General features: G+C 39.2%; 2 protein-coding genes across 4 annotated transcripts in view; one reads left to right on the plus strand and one right to left on the minus strand.

Annotated features, from left to right (window-relative positions):
* NUDCD1 (NudC domain containing 1) overlaps nucleotides 1-678 on the minus strand; it is a 93,384-nt gene extending 92,706 nt beyond the window's left edge. For both annotated transcript variants that reach the window (XM_088844760.1, XM_055431700.2), the window contains exon 1: nucleotides 448-678. In XM_088844760.1, coding sequence (XP_088700886.1) covers nucleotides 448-565 — 118 coding nt within the window. In that variant the 5' untranslated portion in view covers nucleotides 566-678. The remainder of the gene's footprint in view (nucleotides 1-447) is intronic.
* Nucleotides 679-871: 193 nt separating this feature from the next.
* Nucleotides 872-11,688, plus strand: ENY2 (ENY2 transcription and export complex 2 subunit). Of its 2 annotated transcripts, none has more exons than XM_055431701.2 (5): nucleotides 872-1,029; nucleotides 2,756-2,832; nucleotides 6,569-6,639; nucleotides 7,846-7,920; nucleotides 10,559-11,688. In XM_055431701.2, the coding sequence occupies exons 1-5, from the start codon at nucleotides 1,024-1,026 to the stop codon at nucleotides 10,633-10,635; spliced, it is 306 nt and encodes a 101-aa protein (XP_055287676.1). In that variant the 5' UTR covers nucleotides 872-1,023; the 3' UTR covers nucleotides 10,636-11,688. The 2 variants fall into 2 exon arrangements, with proteins under 2 accessions (XP_055287676.1, XP_055287677.1); XM_055431702.2 differs by having other exon boundaries at nucleotides 879-957.
* Nucleotides 11,689-17,868: the final 6,180 nt, after the last annotated feature.

Below are 17,868 nucleotides of genomic sequence, written 5' to 3' on the forward strand. Positions count from 1 at the left end.
GAGTTTCTCTTTAAGAATTGGGTCTTAGCCAGAGGACAGAAGCAGAAAGTCTTCCAAAGAGGTGTGGCTTCTCAACGCACACAGAGGATGCTCCAAGAGCAAAGCCTGTTGTGAGCACTCTGCAGCAGGGATCAGACCAGGAACGACAGGCAGGCGGGTCCTCGGCAGTACCCCGGACAGGCTCTCGGAGCCCGGGCAACACAGCCGAGGGAGGAACCCACGGTCCTGCTATGCCAGAGCCACTCGAAGGCGGCTCCCTTGGGGGTCGGGGATGGGCGTCATTCTCCAGAGAAAGCCATAATCAACCCCAGCCCGGCTTGACCGTGAGGAAAGCCACAGTCGCCTGGCTAGCCGAAGTCAGGAAAGAAGAAAATGCAGGATGAGTCGCGCCGAAGGAAACCGAAAGGGGAACGGAACAGAGTGCGAGAAGGTGCCGCCGCTTCCCACCTGCGTCAAGTTCCAGCTGGTAAGAGGGCAGCGGCTCGAGGGAGAGCTTGTAACCCTCGAAGCGGGGATCCAGCAGAGGTCTCTTCACCCGCAGGGAGCAATTAGCGGCCACCTCCATCGCCTTCCACGGGCCCAGCGTGAGAATTAGTAAAGCTCTCGTTGAAAGGTCCGCGCTTCCCTGGTAGCACTGTGGCTTGGAGGCGGCGTGGTTCTCATCCCAGAAAACACTGCGGCGTAGCGTGCCTTCTGGGAAATGTAGTGCCCGCGAGAAAGTTGTTTCTGTTGCATGCTGGGATATTAAGTCTTTCGGGAACTCAATGCCAGTACGACAGCAGGATCTGGACTCTCTTACCCAGAAGGCTGAGCGACCAGGAGGCGGCCCGCGCTGGTTAAATTCTCACTTTATAGGCAGGGTGGCGAGACCCCGCCCCGGAAATGCGTGTGCTAGCTTTCTGTGTGCTTAGGTGCCCGAGCTACTGAGGGTCTAGGTCCGGGCAGCCGAAGAGTGTGGTAGGTAACGGTCGTCAGCGCAAGGGTCATTTCGTCGCTGGGAAGGGACGGCCCTCGCCCGCGGTGATGGTGGTGAGCTATGCCCGTGGTCCTCAGGGCCGGGACCCGGGCCCAGCCCAGGCTCCTTTCGATGTGCTGTCTCTCGTTAGCTTCCCCGACCCGCGCTCGCGGGCCTGTAGGGCTCTCCGACAGGGCGTGCTACCGGAGTTGGCCTGAAGCCAGTCCTCGCTTTGTTTTCTGGCTCCTCCCCTCCCGCCTCTCCCGCTGTCTCCGCCCTATTCTATTTTCCCAAAGAACGTCTGAACTGGGAGGGATCCCCTAGCGCCCTTGTTTTACCAGTGAGAAAACTGAGGCCTTTAAGAACTGACTTGTCCAAGGTCACTATCCGTAGTGTCGGGGCGAAGGCAGGATCAAGTTCAGTATTCTAGGGAAGGTACTGACTATAGATCTTAGTGTTACTTTGAAAATGTTAGCCTCCAACTGGCAAAAGCAAACATATCCTACTTCTTTCTCAACCTGTCCTTTTTCCTGTTGCATTAAAAAAAAAACACACACAACTCTGAAAACTCACCGCCACTCTGTTTTCTTATAGGCGGCGAGTTGGGAGACAACAAAAGTTCTCAAGTTAGTGACAGATAAGTAGGGTAACGTTAGCTTATTCCAAGTTTTACAACTTAACTTTCCTCTTATTTCTACACCGTTTTGGTTGTTTTTACTGAAAATTGAGAATTTTCTAAGTTAGGTATTTATTTGAGATTTCTTTTTTCTTTATCCCAACCTGCAAGTTTTGATAAAGAACATACACACCCACACACAGCTAGTTTGGCGGTTGTAATTCTGTGCATCCTAGTGAAAAGTAAAGTGCTTAAGAGCCTTACCTGGAAATTTTGTCACCAACTGTACTTAATCTTTTATTGATATTCAATAAATCAATTATATAGCTATATATATAGGTTATATAGCTTCCCCCAAATTTTGAATGCATTTAATTAAGAGGCAGAAATGATTACCAGTCAGTTATTATGTGCTGTTAAAGTATTTGGGGGCTTCTGGGGTCACAGTATCTGAGTTTACTTTTCTATCTTGGTTCCTCAGTTTCCTCACCTGTAAAATACAAACTGTTAATACTACTTACATAAAAGAATAAGATATGGGAATTTAATGAGATAAAAACACATTAGCTCAGTGCCAGGCACATACGCATTTAATAAATGTACAGTAATTGTTATTATCCAAAGACTTACTAATGAAGGGTACAGGGGGGGAAATTGTAAAGTTCATCATTATGACTTCTTGGGAAACAGTAAATAATATTGAGAGTAATGACATTGTCAACACATTGTTGAAATTTATCATCCCTTCAGTTGATAGCGTGTTATGTCGCGGAGAGTCAGACACGACTGAGCGACTGAACTGAACTGAACTATGTGTGTTGACGGAGAAGGCAATGGCAAGCCACTCCAGTACTCTTGCCTAGAAAATCCCATGGACGGAGGAGCCTGGTGGGCTGCAGTCAGTGCGGTCGCTAAGGGTCGGACACGACTGAGCGACTTCACTTTCACTTTTCACTTTCACACATTGGAGAAGGAAATGGCAACCCACTCCAGTGTTCTTGCCTGGAGAATCCCAGGGATGGGGGAGCCTGGTGGGCTTCTGTCTGTGGGGACACACAGAGTCCAACATGACTGAAGTGACTTAGAGAGAGAGAGAGAGATGTGTGTTGAGGTGCTAGCCTAGAGGATTTAGAAAACAGTGCTTTGTGAGAGTTCTTTATCTGAAAATACATGTTGATATTCAGGTTAGCAAGATGAACAAAGATGCGCAGATGAGAGCAGCGATTAACCAAAAGTTGATAGAAACTGGAGAAAGAGAACGGTAAGTAATAGATTGTGTTAATAAATTATATTTGACATCTTTATAATTTTGTTATATGACAAGAATCTAGTTATCAAGTAACAATACTGATGTTAGTAGAAATAATTACAGAAAATTGAGATTATGCAAAACTTCAGTTCCTAACATCAATAAAGAAAAAGCTTAGGTCTGTTCAATATGGCAAAACTTGGAGGGAAGTGAATCATGTACAAAGATGAACAGGAAATGACTCTCTCTCAAAAAATGTGTAATCTAAAGGAGACGAAAAATACATACCCAAATAACTGCCATTGGAGATAAAATGTTGCCTAGTTTTTAAGAGAGTCAACATAATGGAACCAGTTTCAGTTACCAGCCTCTCATATCTTCAGAGTGCATTTGCTGTTCTTACTCTCTGAAATATTCTTCTTTCCCCCATCTTTAACTAATTTGAGCTCATTATCAGGTTTTAATTTAAATATCATCTCTTCCAGGAATCTGTTAATTCCCAAATACCTTGTTCTATCATAGCATTTAATTACTTTGTATTATACTGGTCTAGTTTGCTAGTTTGTATAAGTAGAATCTGAGTTTCTCCACAGCAGAAACTCTATTCCCAGCATCATACCTAGCACATAATTAGCCAAGTAAACATCTGAAGAATGAACAGGTTTGCAAGTACACAGGAGAGGCTAAAGAACCAAAAAAGGCTTCCAGGAGCAGGGTGATAGATTGTATGAGAGAAACCTAAGAGGGAACTTGAGCTTCTACTTGGAGATTAAGATGATCAGTGAAGTCTCCCAGAATGGTTGAAGTGTTACTTCACCAGGGAGAGAAGAAGTAGTGGTTCCCCAGCACAGTAAAAGAGAAAGGACAGTTTGGGCAGATGGAAACAATATGCAAAGTCAAAGAAGTTTGTTCTAATATGATAATATTCTGGGGGAACTGTGCAATTGAAGTGTGAAAGACAGTGGACAGGAGAAATGTGGTTTTTGTATAATCAGAAATCTTTCCGTTAAAAAGGATAAGAAACTAGCTCAACTATTGGAACTGTATAATATCATGTAACTAAAAATCTAGGGTTTGAAGGTGCTTCAGGCACCACTGGGTCCAGTCTCTCAAAAATTATCACCAAGAATATGTCTTTATTTTCTGCTCTCATATCTGCTTTCCTCTGTTGGCTTTATTTTCCAGAAGGCACTACACACAAGGTGACAGGAATTGGGAGCTCAAAATTTACATCTCCAGCTAAGACTACTTTCTCCTAGTAGTTTCAGCAATGTCCTTTACTTGGTTACATCCCTGTTCAGTAATTGGCCATTCATGATCCACCTTGCCTAGCTCACATTTCCATTGCTAGAGCCCCTACCCAGACTTCTTACACTGGAGTTGTAGCGTGTTTTTACTGTCAAAGAAATGGCAGAAAAATAGGTGGTAGGTTCTCAAAAACATTTGTTGACTTATCCTTGGGTGATGGGAGGCATTAAAAAATTTCAGGAGACTGACTAGATCGTGTTGCACTTTAGGAATGTTATTTTGGCAGTGTGAAGGAGATTTGAAGGACTAAAGATAGATTGCGAAGATAGTATCAGGCTGAAAGTAAAATAGCAAAAAAGGAAAGAACTTACAGTTTTGTTTTGTTTTTTTTAAGTAAAATCAACAACGCTTGATGTGAGGAATGAGGAAGAAAGCCTCTAGAACAGTGCCTTGGGAAACCAAGAGGATAGCATTGCCAGTAATGGCTGTAGGGGATTATGTATTATTGTTTTTCATTTGTCTTCATTCACGTAGCTTTAATTTACTGAGTTTCTACCATTTGCCATGTCCTGTTAAGGTCTGAAGATAAAATAGTGAACAAAATGAAGTCTGTTCTTTTATACTGCTTACATTCTAATGGAAGGAGACAGAAAATACGTGTGCAGTGTGTCAGATGGTGAGGAGTTCTAGAGGAAAAATAAAGCAGAGAATAATCAGGTGTGTTATAGAAAGGAAAAAAAGTAGACCTCACTCATAAAGAGATCAGAATTATCTGAGGGAGTGGGGAGACTCAAGAGCCATGGTCCTGAGACAACTTGCCTGTCTTTTTTCTTTTTCTTTGGCCACATTTCACACGCCTTGTGGGACCTTAGTCCCTTGTCAGGGATGGAACCCAGGACCCTGCAGTGAAAGCACCGAGTCCTAATCACTGCACTGCCAGGACATTCCCTTGCCTGGCCTTTTGAGGAACCCATGGAAGCCACTGAGTCAGTTGGGTAAGGGAGAGAAACAGTAAAGTCAGAGACATCACTGGGGAGGGGGCAAACCATGCAGGGTCACTTAGGCTATAGTAAAGACTTGAAATTGCATACTGAGTAAACTGGGAGATCCCTGGAGGGTTTTGAGCAGGGAGAGGAAAAGGAAGTGTCCGGGGGAAGTGGCAGGGGAACAAGTCAGCAGTCCAGTCAAGAGAAGATGGTGGCTTGAACTAGCTAGTAATGGCAGAGGTGGTGAAAAGCATTTGAATCTCAGGTATATGCTTAGAAACTGGAACCAGGAGGATGTGCTTATAATTGGATATTAGTGTTATCAAAATTACTGAGTGAAGGAGGCTGCCAAGGTTTCTAGCCTGAGCACCAAGACGAATGGATTTGCCTTTCTGGTAAGAACAGCTTGAGGTGGAAGAGAAGCAAGGGTTGGGTTTTGGCCCTATTAAGATTAAGTGACTTAGTTAAACATCAAGATGGAAATGTCACATAATGGATGTTAGGAATATTGAAAAAGAAGCAGTTTGGCTTGGAACTCAACATGTTTAAGCTGAGAAATGAGATGATTTAGGTTGAAGATTGAGGCTTTATAACAGTAGGTTTTGCAGAAGATGAAATATTTTTTTGCACCCATGATGTCATTAGTTGTAATATATACCATTATTTGTCCATTAAAAAAAGAAAATACTGGCAATTAAATTATGATAGGCAGGCCAATGACTGGATTGTTAAAATGTGGGGAAGTACAGTCTTAGAATTAATGAAATACTATAGTTAATGTAGTAACTAAAGTTCTTCCCTGGTGGTTCAGATGGTAAAGAATCTGCCTGCAATGCAGAAGACGTGGGTTCAATCCCTGGGTTGGGAACCTCCCCTGGAGAAAGGAATGGCTATCCACTACAGTATTCTTGCCTGGAGAATTCCATGGACAGAGGAACCTGGCAGGCTACAGTCCATGGGGTCACAGAGAGTCCAACATGACATGACTGAGCTACTAACACATAACATAGCTAATGTATAATTTAGAAGGGTAATGAGAAAAAGGGAAGGGGAAGTCTATAAGGTTGAGATATAATGGGGCAGTAAGATAGTTAATGGTTAAGAATTTGTAGTTAAAGAATGGATTCTGTGGTTTGAAGCTTTCAAAAGTACAGCTGCTTCAAACTCAACTAATACCTTTTTGAAGTTGTACAAAACCCACAATATTCCTGTTGGTGGAGGGAAGTAGAAAGTGTGTAAGAAGGCCCAAGTAGGGTTTCTTAAGAAGTATTGTGTCCCATCCACTTGACTGAATTTTATTGATGATGAAAATGAGGCTCAGCATTTAAATGACTCACATAAGATCAAAGAACTTTTTAGTGATAGAACCAAGATTAGGCCATGGTTAAATTAAAAGTTTTGTAACCAGAAAGCAGGGGATTTTTCATTGAACAGTGAAGCTTTGCTTCAAACATTCCTGTCTAAGATACTGTACTCTGCTGTAGTTTAATTTGGAAACACTTCTTTTTCAACAGCCTCAAAGAGTTGCTGAGAGCTAAATTAATTGAATGTGGCTGGAAGGATCAGTTGAAGGCACACTGTAAAGGTAATCAGTTTCATTTAGAAGATAAGCTAATCCATTGCTCTCAACTGTGTGGGTCTGAAATTCACTAGAAAAAATTATAGTCAGTATTTTAAGGTATGTTGAGTGCTCAAGCATAGTTTTGCACAAATAGAAAATTGAATCATGTGGTATAGACTACTTGAATTGAGTGATCATACGTAGACCTGTTCCTTAAATTTTAGAAATGTTTCTTTGTGTTTCTCTTAAAACAATTGAGGCAAGATTTCCTCTGGCATGAAATATCTCACCTTTCTCAGTGTGCCTACTGGAAGTGAAACATTAGTGATTCCTAGTCAGTTTTTCTTAATAACATGTTGAGCATGTTATGGCTGGCAGACATAGAATTTTATCTCCTGTCTTTAATAGTGTTATTTTTGAAAAAAATCATCTGTAAAAGCTCTTAGAAAATTACTTATATTTTTTAAATTATAAAATGGAAGCTTGTTAAATTACTGGATATTGATGATGATGCCATTAGCTAGATTCCACAAGTCACTAAGGTGAGCCTCCTTCCTTTCTGGCTCAGCTTTTGGCACGATGGAATTCTGGATATTTTTAATGAATTCTCATTGTAATGGTTTCTACAAATGATAATGATAATAGAGACTTTATATCATTAATCCAAAGAAGGCAATGTGCCAAATTAACAAAAGCATAGACTTCAAGGTCAAATAGACCTTCGGTGTAAAACTGGAGCTGGATTTCAAGTCGTGTTTGAATGAGTTATTTAATTTTTAAGCATCACTTGCCTTACTTTCAAAGTGGGAAAAATGCCCAGACCATTAGATAATTGTGAATATTAAATATTGCAAAGCACCCAGCATGTAATAGAGGTCCAGTAAGTGTTAACTCCTTTCCTCTTCCTCCCCCTCTTGGTCCAGCATAGAGAAGAGGGAGCAAAGGAGTTGTTCCATATTTTAATTTTGGGCAGTTTCAATTTACAGTTTAAATTCATTCTACTTGTTACAACTATTTGTCTTACGTTTTGAATCTGGTGACTACATGCTGTGTTTAAGGTTGAACTAAATCTTCATTAGAAAGAAAAAAAGAAGTGTCCTCTTTTTTTTTCTTTTTTTTTTTAAGACCAGTCTGGACTCTAAAAACATGATCTTAACCCTTCCTCTATGAAAATCTTTCTTACAGATAATGATTTTAAATGATATGATTTGTTTTTTGCTTTTGCATAAGAGGTAATTAAAGAAAAGGGACTAGAACACGTTACTGTTGATGACTTGGTGGCTGAAATCACACCAAAAGGCAGAGGTAAGGAATACAAATTGTGTAAAAGGAAATGTGGGCTAAGACATGATTTGTTTTCTCTTTTGCTGGTTCAGGTTTTTTTCTTTTTTTTTTAAAACAAAAAAAGCACTCTTTGTAAAATTATATGGATATACTTGCATCTTCTCTTTAGGAAGAGTTATAGTTGCCTCCCCAACTTTCTTGAACAGTTAATGAGATGAAAAATGTTTTGTACTCTTAAAACAATATACGCATGTAAGTTGATATGGTTGTTAAAACAGATAATTTCTAAAATTTGGGATTTTTTTTATAGAGGCAAATATTACCGGAAGCTAGGATTTGTAAAGTTTAGCCTTATGTGTAATAATTCAGTGTTTTACACTAGCCCCTGAGTCATTGCTCGCTTTCCTTATTAAAAATAAACAAAGTTGTCTTCTTGGATGTCTAATTAAGAATCTGGTAGCTCCATAACTTCATGATTGGGTAATTCATGTTTAAAACTCAACTTCAGCTGCCTTTTTAATTTCTCCCTTTAATGCCTTGTTAAGAGAAACCAAAAGAAACAGAGGAAATAATGTTAAGTCTATATGTAATAATTACGAGTAACTAGATTATTTTCATTTATTTTGAGGAAGATGGTAGGGGGTGGTTGTAATTATAAGTGGAAGCAGGTAAATTAGATAACCCATTAGTTGTTTCCTCACACAGAAAAAGTAAAAAGAATTGAAGTGTGAAAAGTAAATCACTTTTAAATTATTACTAGAGAATACTAGGCCCCTGAATTGCTACCACCTAGAGAGAGCTACTGGAGAAGGCAGTGGCACCCCACTCCAGTACTCTTGCCTGGAAAATCCCATGGACGGAGGAGCCTGGTGGGCTACCATCTATGGGGTCGCACAGAGTTGGACACGACTGAAACGACTTAGCAGCAGCAGAAAGAGCTACAGCATCCCATGGTCCTTTCCAGCCATCTTTTAAAAAATAACTTTGTCGGTCAATCATATTTCAGGGCGGGGGGCAGTATTTATTGCCCTCCCCATGGATTTATATTTTTAAATAAATTTCTATATTTTGTTTCTACTTTTCTTCATCTGTTAACATTTAAGAAGTAAATCTGTTAACAGGGTAGAAATTATCTCTGCATTTCCTTCAGTGCTTGTGTGTTGGATATTTCAATCCCTTATAGCTCCCCTGCTAGAGAATTAGCAAAAAAGAAAAGTGAAAATAAATCTTTTCTTTTTATTAAGAAAGTACTTTTTAAATTAACATATGGTAAAATTTACCCTTTTTTAGTGTCAGTTCTGTGAACTTTATACACATATATAGATTCATTCTAAAAGACTCCCTCAAGCTATTCCTTTATAGTCAAACCTCATCCGTAACCCCAAGGCAGCTAATCTGTTCTCAATCATCATAATTTTGAGTAAAAGTATATTTAATATACATATTGATCACATTTCCAGTGGACTTAATTATATAGTCCTTATTTCTCGGCAGGTTTATACTAAATTTATAAAGAGGAGTATCTCTCTTATTTGATTTCTGTTATTTGTGTAATTTTTTGTAGAAATATTGAACTATATCTGAATATTTTATTTCCTCTGGATTCAAGCAAATAACATTAGAGGTTAAATTTAATTCCTTCTTGTCCTTATTTATTAGTAGCCAAAAAGCGGGGAAATAGTATAGATTTAATAACTGACATTTAATATTAAGTTTCAAGGATCAGGGCTTCCCTCCCCTACCCTTTTTTTTTTTGGCTGTGCCTTGCAGCTTCTAGGATCTCAGTTCCCCAACAAGGGAATGGACCTGGGCCAAATGGCAGTGAAGCCTGCAATCCTAACCACTAGGCCACCAAGGAACTCCCATTTGCCCATCTTTGGATTAATATTCAGAGTAGATAATATAGTCAGTCACATGATTCAAGATTTGAAACGTGAACATGTGACAGAAACAATTATTGTTGAATCTCTTGCATCTTTGTTGATTCAAGAGAATATATGCATTTATTTCAATACAGGATCACCAAATTATCTCCCCAAATATGCTGTATCAATTTATTCTCCCACCAGACGATGTAACAGGGCCAGTTTTCCCTCGGTCTTGCCAATACATATGTTAGTGACCTTTGGATTTTAGCCAATCTGATTGGTAAAACATGCTCTCTGAATGGTAGTTTTAATTTTCATTTCTGTTGTGAGGTTAAATTCTTTTGACATTCAAGAACTGTGTGCTTCTCCTTTCATCATTTTTCTGTAAGCCTGCTGATCTTTTTCCTATCAAGTTGAAGAAATTGTAGAGAGATTACCCAGTTTTTGTAAGAGTGCTTTCTCTGTTTTTTTGTTTGATTTTAACCAGGCTTATTAAGTTGCATTTGAATCAGATTTAGCAATCTTTTACAGCCTTTCTTTAAGAAAGGCCTCTTCTATTCCTAGTGTAAAGAATTTTCACATGTGCAGTATATTTTTAGGTATTGGATAGTTCTTTCAACCAATAAATTTCAAATATACTTTATTTTCTCAGATGTCTTTATTTTTTTTATTGAAGCATGAGGGTTATTTATGAAATTTCACTTGGTAATCCTGAGTAAAATACCAGATCTCAAATTGATAAATATTAATTGGAATCATCTTACTTTTATGTTTTTATTTTTATATTTCAGCCCTGGTACCTGACAGTGTAAAGAAGGAACTCCTACAAAGAATAAGAACATTCCTTGCTCAGCATGCCAGCCTTTAAGATTGAATTAGATTGTGTTGTTTTGTGGTTTTATTTCTAAAGTAAAACTTGCCATAAATTAGGAATCGATTTCCCAAAATAAAATCCTTTTTTGTATGATGGTATACAGTTTTCAGTAATGATGTATACATTGTATTGATTTTTTTCCCTAAATGTGTTATTTTAATAAATATCTCATGAATGAGTTTGAAGTTTCCTTCGATTTTGGAATAAATGAGACTTTATTAATAATTCATCAGATTTGTTGAGAGAAAAGTCAGCAATTAATATAGTTTTAAGTGTTTGTAACTGTTAAGTAAGCACATCTCTGTACTAACAATTTAGAAGAAGTAAGCAGCCTCTTCTGATTGTTTGGATGTAGTATATGCCTCTTTTGAATCCCTATATTTTATAATATATGTCCCATCTTGTACAATGGATACCTTATTTCTTATTTGTTATAAATGCTGAGGGTTAGGACTGGGTCTTACTCATCTTTATGTGCCTTCCTTATTCCTCAAAGAATTTACCATCTTACTGGAAGAGAGAACATTTGCAAAGTGGCTCCATACCAAGCTCCTCTCACATGCTCTACTCATCTGAACTTGGAAAGCAGAAACCAAATTGCATCCCCACATACAAAGGTCAAGAATGAACTAATGGGAAATAATCTCCACCCGTAGCTTTACTCTGACATCAAGATTGCCCAATCCATGGACTTCTGTCTGTTCTTATGTGAGCTCTGCTGGAAAATGAGAATGTTGACCATCCTGCCACTTGGAACTCTTCCCACTTCTCACGTTGTTTAGACCTCCCACTGGAACCTCCTGTTTCTTGTGGATACCTTTCGCTATATGGAACTTTAAGTAATGATGTTTCTTAGTGCACCCTCTGGAACCTCTGCCTAATGATACAATTTCCTGGGCAGATCCCAGGAAACTTGGGTCGGACCATGGCTTAAAATACTAACAGATTGATAAATGGTAAACTGAATCTCCAACCCAGCTTCAGGATCCATATACTCAACTGCTATGGATCAGCTTCCTTGAATGTTCCATAAACACCTCAAACTGACCACACCTAAGAGTGATTTTTTTTTTTCTCTAGTAACTGCCCATGCTGTGTTTCTATTTTGTCTGAATGATTCTCCCAGACATACAGATTACCTGAAAGTGTTAGTTGCTCAGTCATGTCTGACTCTTTGCAACCTCATGGACTGCAGCCCACCAGCCTCCTCTGGGATTCTCCAGGCAACAATACTGGAGTGTATAGCCACTCCCTTCTCCAGGGATCTTCCCGACCCAGGGATTGAACCTGGGTGTCCTGCATTGCAGGCATATTCTTTGCCATTTGAGCCACCAGATTACTTGAACTTGTTAAAATACTGATTCTGAAGGTAAGGAAAATATGGTACAAGATTGTGTATTTCAGACAAGCTTCTCAAACGTGCTCATGCTGCTAATCAAGACCATTTTGAGTGTCACAAGATTGTAAATTGTCAAAACTACCTGCCCTCTTAGGCCCTCTTAAGTTCAAGCCCAGATTATTGCAATAGGCTCTTAATATTTCCTCGCTTCAGTTGCTCCATGCCTCCTCCAGTATATCTTCCACATTACTACCTAAGTGACCTTACTAAAATTCAAGCCTGGTCATTTTTATTCCCCTCCTTGAAATTTCTCATTGGGTAAAGTTCAAGCTCAGCTATATCACCTAGGCTCCTCTTGAACTGCCATTTACTTGTTTCTCATTACAAGTCCCAAAAAGGGCCGAGTTGCTATATCTCTAGTACAGTAGAAAATCCACCAAACTTGGTAGCCCTCCTACTTAACTCATTCCTACTTGCCTTTCAGAATTCAGCATGTTGCCAGAATATTCTGATGTTTCTTGCTCTGTTTCAATTCCCTACCAGTTTTTCTATGAGAAGCTCCTGTTCCTGATTTCAACACAGTGGTTTTCCAACTTTAGCATGCAACTCCTGGAGGGGAAAAAACAGGACTTTATTTTGTATGATACTTATTTGTGGGTGAATGGACAAAGCAATTAACACTGAATGAACTAACGAACAAACATGGGAGCAAAAAAGGAAGGTACCAGTACAGTTGAGTGTTAATTTTTGGATCATTCTCTAGAGATACAAACTTCTGATGAATTTATATTTTAAGGGTAGTCATATGAAAATTTGAGTCCAAGACAAAATCATAAAACAACCCAAAAAGATTTTGTTTCACTTCATTTCTTATAAAGCAATGATCCAAAGTAATGATGGTTATAGTCACCATTATGCTGCTGCTGCTGCTGCTGCTGCTAAGTCACTTCAGTCGTGTCCGACTCTGTGTGACCCCATAGACCCAATTATCAAAAATGAAACAATCTTAAGTGGTACATAAATGTTGAACAATTAGTTTTTATTTCATAGTACTGTATATGAAAGCAAAAAATTGCTCATAGAGATACTAGTTTAATAGCTCAAAAGAAAATACGAGCAAATGGAAAATATTTTGAAATGGAACAAAAATAGCTGAATTGAAAATAATAACAATTCAAAATACTAAAGAGCCTAGCTTTAAAATGATACCAAGAAATTCCCCACTATCTGTAGTTTTTTTGGTTTTTATTTTTGACCTCTTAGAAATTATCCTGTAGTTTTCATCTAGAATCATTGATATCTTTCAAATAAACCAACTTTGTATATATTGACTCACATCATTGATTTATGTTAAATTAGGAATACATCTTTTAAAAATTTGCACCCTTTCATGCTCAGTGTTGAAAATTCATTAGGAAATTACTGTTATATGGCTGTACCGAGTGAGTAAAATACTAATTAGGATGATCATAAACTTCTCTTGTATAGGATTAAAGAAGACCCACGTACATTATTTATGCAGTCGCTTTCCTCTGGCACCACAAGTGTATCATTGGTTGAGCAGTGCCAAGCCTGGGCCTGGGTGATGTTGGGGATTGGTAATTGGATATGGGACTTACATAACTTGAAAAAAGACTCCAACTAACTCAAGAGAATTGTGACAGCTGCTCAGTAGCTGATGTTGGAAATGATCCAACGTGTGGTTTAACCCTTCTTGTAAATGGCTATCTCATGTTACTCAGTGGCTTCATAAGACCCCTCATATTTATCATCAGAAACGACACAAAAGTCTGGATGAATCTGCCAAGAAAACTTAACAGGTGCGATTAGACAATTTGAGTTGTGATCTCATCTATTACATTGAATTATTAGGTAAGTCCGACTTCTGCCTCAGTTTCTTCATCTGCTTAATAGATTTGATAATGCTGACCTGTAGAGAATGAAAATAATTTTTAAAACTAAACATTATTAGTAGGACAATTATGAAAAGCAATATGGGTAAATCAGAAAAAAAAATACAGATTCATGTTACTCCTAGGAAAAACTTTGTTGTTGTTCAGTTGCTCAGTCCAACTCTTGTACAACCCCATAAACAGTAGCCTGCTGGGCTCGTCTCCATGGGGTTTTCCACGCAAGAACACAAGAAGGTTACCATTTACTCCTCCGGGGGATCCTCTCGACCTAGGGATCGAACTCACATCTCCGCCTCTCCCGCACTGCAGGCATATTCTTTACACTGAGCCACCCGGGAAGCCCTAGGAAAAACTAGAAATAGTAATTATTTACTATGTGTCTTCTAGATTTGTGTTAATACAGGAATTACACCTGTGTAGAAAGATTTTATTTTTTTATTTTTCAGGAATTTCTAATATTAATTGCCATAAGAATACCTACAAAAATAAAGGCATACAAAATAACTTGATCAGAATAGGAAAAAGAAAACCCACTATAATGGCACTTAGCAGGGAGAGCTGAAATTATCTTTTCACCCTGGTTTTACTATGACACAAATCTGTATCCCACTTATCTTTTGATCTTCAGTGCATAACAGAGTACATAATAGAACTCCTAATATGTTCTTATAAATGAATAGATAAATGGCAAAGGGAAAACCTGTTTATTCCAGACTTTGAATTATATTTGGTTATTCTGCTTATCAGTCACCAGGGGGCAGTTGAAGCCTATATTTTGATCCTCTCTGGGGCTCACTGAAATATGTTCTCATGTCAGGCCCAAATCCAGGCCAGTCAGCTTTTTCAAGATGATAATGCAATTTAATTAAAACCTAATATAAAGACCTCAGAATGTGTTTCTGGTATATATTAAGATGAAGCTACACTGAGATGCTATTTTACTGGGATAATAATAATGTGGATATTATTTTACTGGGATCATATTCTGAAGCCAATTTAGTAATTCAGACAGCAAATTGATTTAAATAGCACAACTGAAATAATTCTATTTCAGCTATTTTATCAAAAAAGCACAGTATGTAAATTCTTAATAGTTTCTAGTATATTTTCCATCACTATGCTATCTCAGAAAGCCCTTTAAAAAGAATATTCATATTTTTTCCCTTACAATGTAACTTTGTTAAAAAAAATATATATATATGTTCATGTCATGAAGTGCTAAGTCACTTCAGCAATGTCTGACTCTTTGCGACCCTATAGACTGTAGCCTGCCAGGCTCCTCTGTTCATGGGATTCTCCAGGCAAGAATACTGGAGTGGGTTGCCATGCCATCCCCCAGAAATATATATATATATACACACATGTATATGTGTGTATATATATATATGTATTCACAAATATATACATATATATACATAAATAGAGGTTCGTATCGTTCAAATGAATGCTGGCTTGTGATAACAGTGAAGAAAGCCAGTGAATGAAGGTAGATAGAATCTACATTCATGGTGCTTTGTTGCTCGTAAAACAATTTTGATACTGGAGCTGGTACTTATCACATCTTTAAATGCTTTGGCTTCTGCCTGGGATCACGAGAATTAAGTGATAATAAGGGTCTTCCAGTTACTTTATACCTTTATATTCTAAAATTATTTGTGGGGGGCACATCTTTAAGAATTTATCCCTCCTAGACAGCTTCTTATATCAAAGTTGGGCTTTGGTGGCATAAGAGTCACTAAATAGAATAATCGAAACAGATGTCCATTAAACCGACCCTGTGCGATGTAGTTCCCTGGTGGCCCAGGGGGTAAAACGTCTGCCTGCAATGCAGGAGACCTGGGTTTGATCCCTGGGTTGAGAAGATCCCCTGGAGAAGGAAACCCACTCCAGTACTCTTGCCTAGAAAATCCCATGGATGGAGAAGCCTGGTAGACTACAGTCCATGGGATCGCAAAGAGTCGGACATGACTGAGTGACTTCACTTTCACTTTGTGTGATGTGCAGGTGACTTAGGTAGCGATACAGATGCCAGCAAATTTGGAAAACTCAGTAGTGGCCACAGGACTGTAAAGTCAGTTTTCATTCCAATCCCAAAGGAAGGCAATGCCAAAGAATCTTCAAACTACCGCACAATTGCACTCATTTCACATTAGCAAAGTAATGCTCAAAGTTCCAAGCCAGGCTTCAACAGTACACGAACCGAGAACTTCCAGATGTTCAAGCTGGATTTCGAAAAGGCAGAGGAACCAGAGATCAAATTGCTAACATCCATTGGATCACAGAAAAACATCTGCTTCACTAACTTTCTAAAAAGCCTTTGATTGTGTGGATCACAGCAAACTGGAAAATTCTTAAAGACATGGGAATACCAGACCATCTCACCTGCCTCCTGAGAAACCTGTATGCAGATCAAGAAGCAACAGTTACAACTGGAACAACGGACTGCTTCAAAATGGGGAAAGCAGCACGTCAAGGCTGCATATTGGCACCCTGCTTATTTAACTTATATGCAGAGTACATCATGAGAAATGCTGGGCTGGATGAAGCACAAGCTGGAATCAAGATTGTGGGAGAAATATCAGTAACCTCAGATACGCAGATGACACCACCTTTACGGCAGAAAGCGAACAGGAACTAAAGAGCCTCTTGATGAAGGTGAAAGAGGACTGGGAAAAGCTAGCTTAAAACTCAGTATTCAAAACACGAAGATCATGGCATCCAGTCCCATCACTTCATGGCAAACAGGTGGGAAAACACTGGAAAATAGAGACTCCATTTTCTTGGGCTCAAAAATCACTGCAGATGGTGGCTACAGCCATGAAATTAAAGACGCTTGCTCCTTGGAAGAAAAGCTATGACCAACCTAGAGAGCATATTAAAACGCAGAGACATCACTTTGCCAACAAAGGTCCGTCTAGGTAAAGCTATGGTTTTTCCAGTAGTCATGTATATATGAGAGCTGGACCATAAAGAAGGCTGAGCACCGAAGAATTGATGCTTTTGAACTGTGGTGTTGGAGAAGACTCTTGAGTGTCCCTTGGAGTGCAAGGAGATCCAACCAGTCCATCCTAATGGAAATCGACCCTGAATATTCTATGGAAGGACTGATGCTGAAGCCCCAATAATCTAGCCACCTGTTGCAAAGAGCAGGCTCATTAGAAAAGAACCTGATGCTGGGAAAGATTGAAGGCAGGAGGAGAAGGAGACGACAGAGGATGAGATAGTTGGATGGCATCACCGACTCAATGGACATGAGTTTGAATAATCTCCAGAAGATGGTAAAGGACAGGGAAGCCTGGCGTGCTGCAGTCCATGGGGTTGCAAAGAGTTAGACACGACTGATCGACTAAACAACAGATGGCGCTAGTGGTAAAGAACCCGCCTGCCAATGCAGGGGCTGTAAAGAGATGCAGACTGGATCCCTGGGTGGGAAGATTCCCTGGAGAAGGGAATGGTAACCCACTCCTGTATTCTTGCCCGGAGAATTCTATGGACAGAGGAGCCTGGCGGGCTACAGTCCATGGGGTTGCAAAGAATCAGACGAAACTTAGCATGCATGCACACACATATCGTGATTTGGGGAGTGTTCAGCAAGGCTAATAAAGTGTGTCTGTGAGTGCTCTGATCTTCCTCTCAGTTTTACCATTATTGAGCTAAATGACTTCATTAGTCACTTAAATGTTCTACATGATAGATATCTGTCAACAACACATCTCCTTTCTGCTAAGGATGCTAGGAGTATAATAAAGAATGAGAATTATGGGCATTCCTCTTCTGAGGTGTGACATAAAGTCAGAGTTACAGTAAAAGACTTTTACAAGTTTTTAATTATATGCTGTACTTTTCTCCCTAGTAATGGGGCTCATAAAACAATTTTGTGTATGGGATCAATCTCCCATATTTTACCCCATCCATAAGCATTGGGCTTTCAGCAGATCTAGTTCATGAAAAAGCACAGATGTCTTCACTGACCAG

This window comes from Moschus berezovskii, chromosome 16 (assembly GCF_049115385.1).
Source record: "Moschus berezovskii isolate FMDL1 chromosome 16, NW_MosBer_1.0, whole genome shotgun sequence".
NCBI classification, from domain to species: Eukaryota; Metazoa; Chordata; class Mammalia; order Artiodactyla; family Moschidae; genus Moschus; species Moschus berezovskii.

What these genes read in the sequence shown, in the direction of transcription:
- ENY2 (XM_055431701.2), top strand. An exon ending in GAAACTGGAGAAAGAGAACG is followed by an intron (nt 2,833 to 6,568) that starts GTAAGTAATAGA and finishes CTTTTTCAACAG; the next exon opens with CCTCAAAGAGTTGCTGAGAG. An exon ending in AATCACACCAAAAGGCAGAG is followed by an intron (nt 7,921 to 10,558) that starts GTAAGGAATACA and finishes TTTATATTTCAG; the next exon opens with CCCTGGTACCTGACAGTGTA.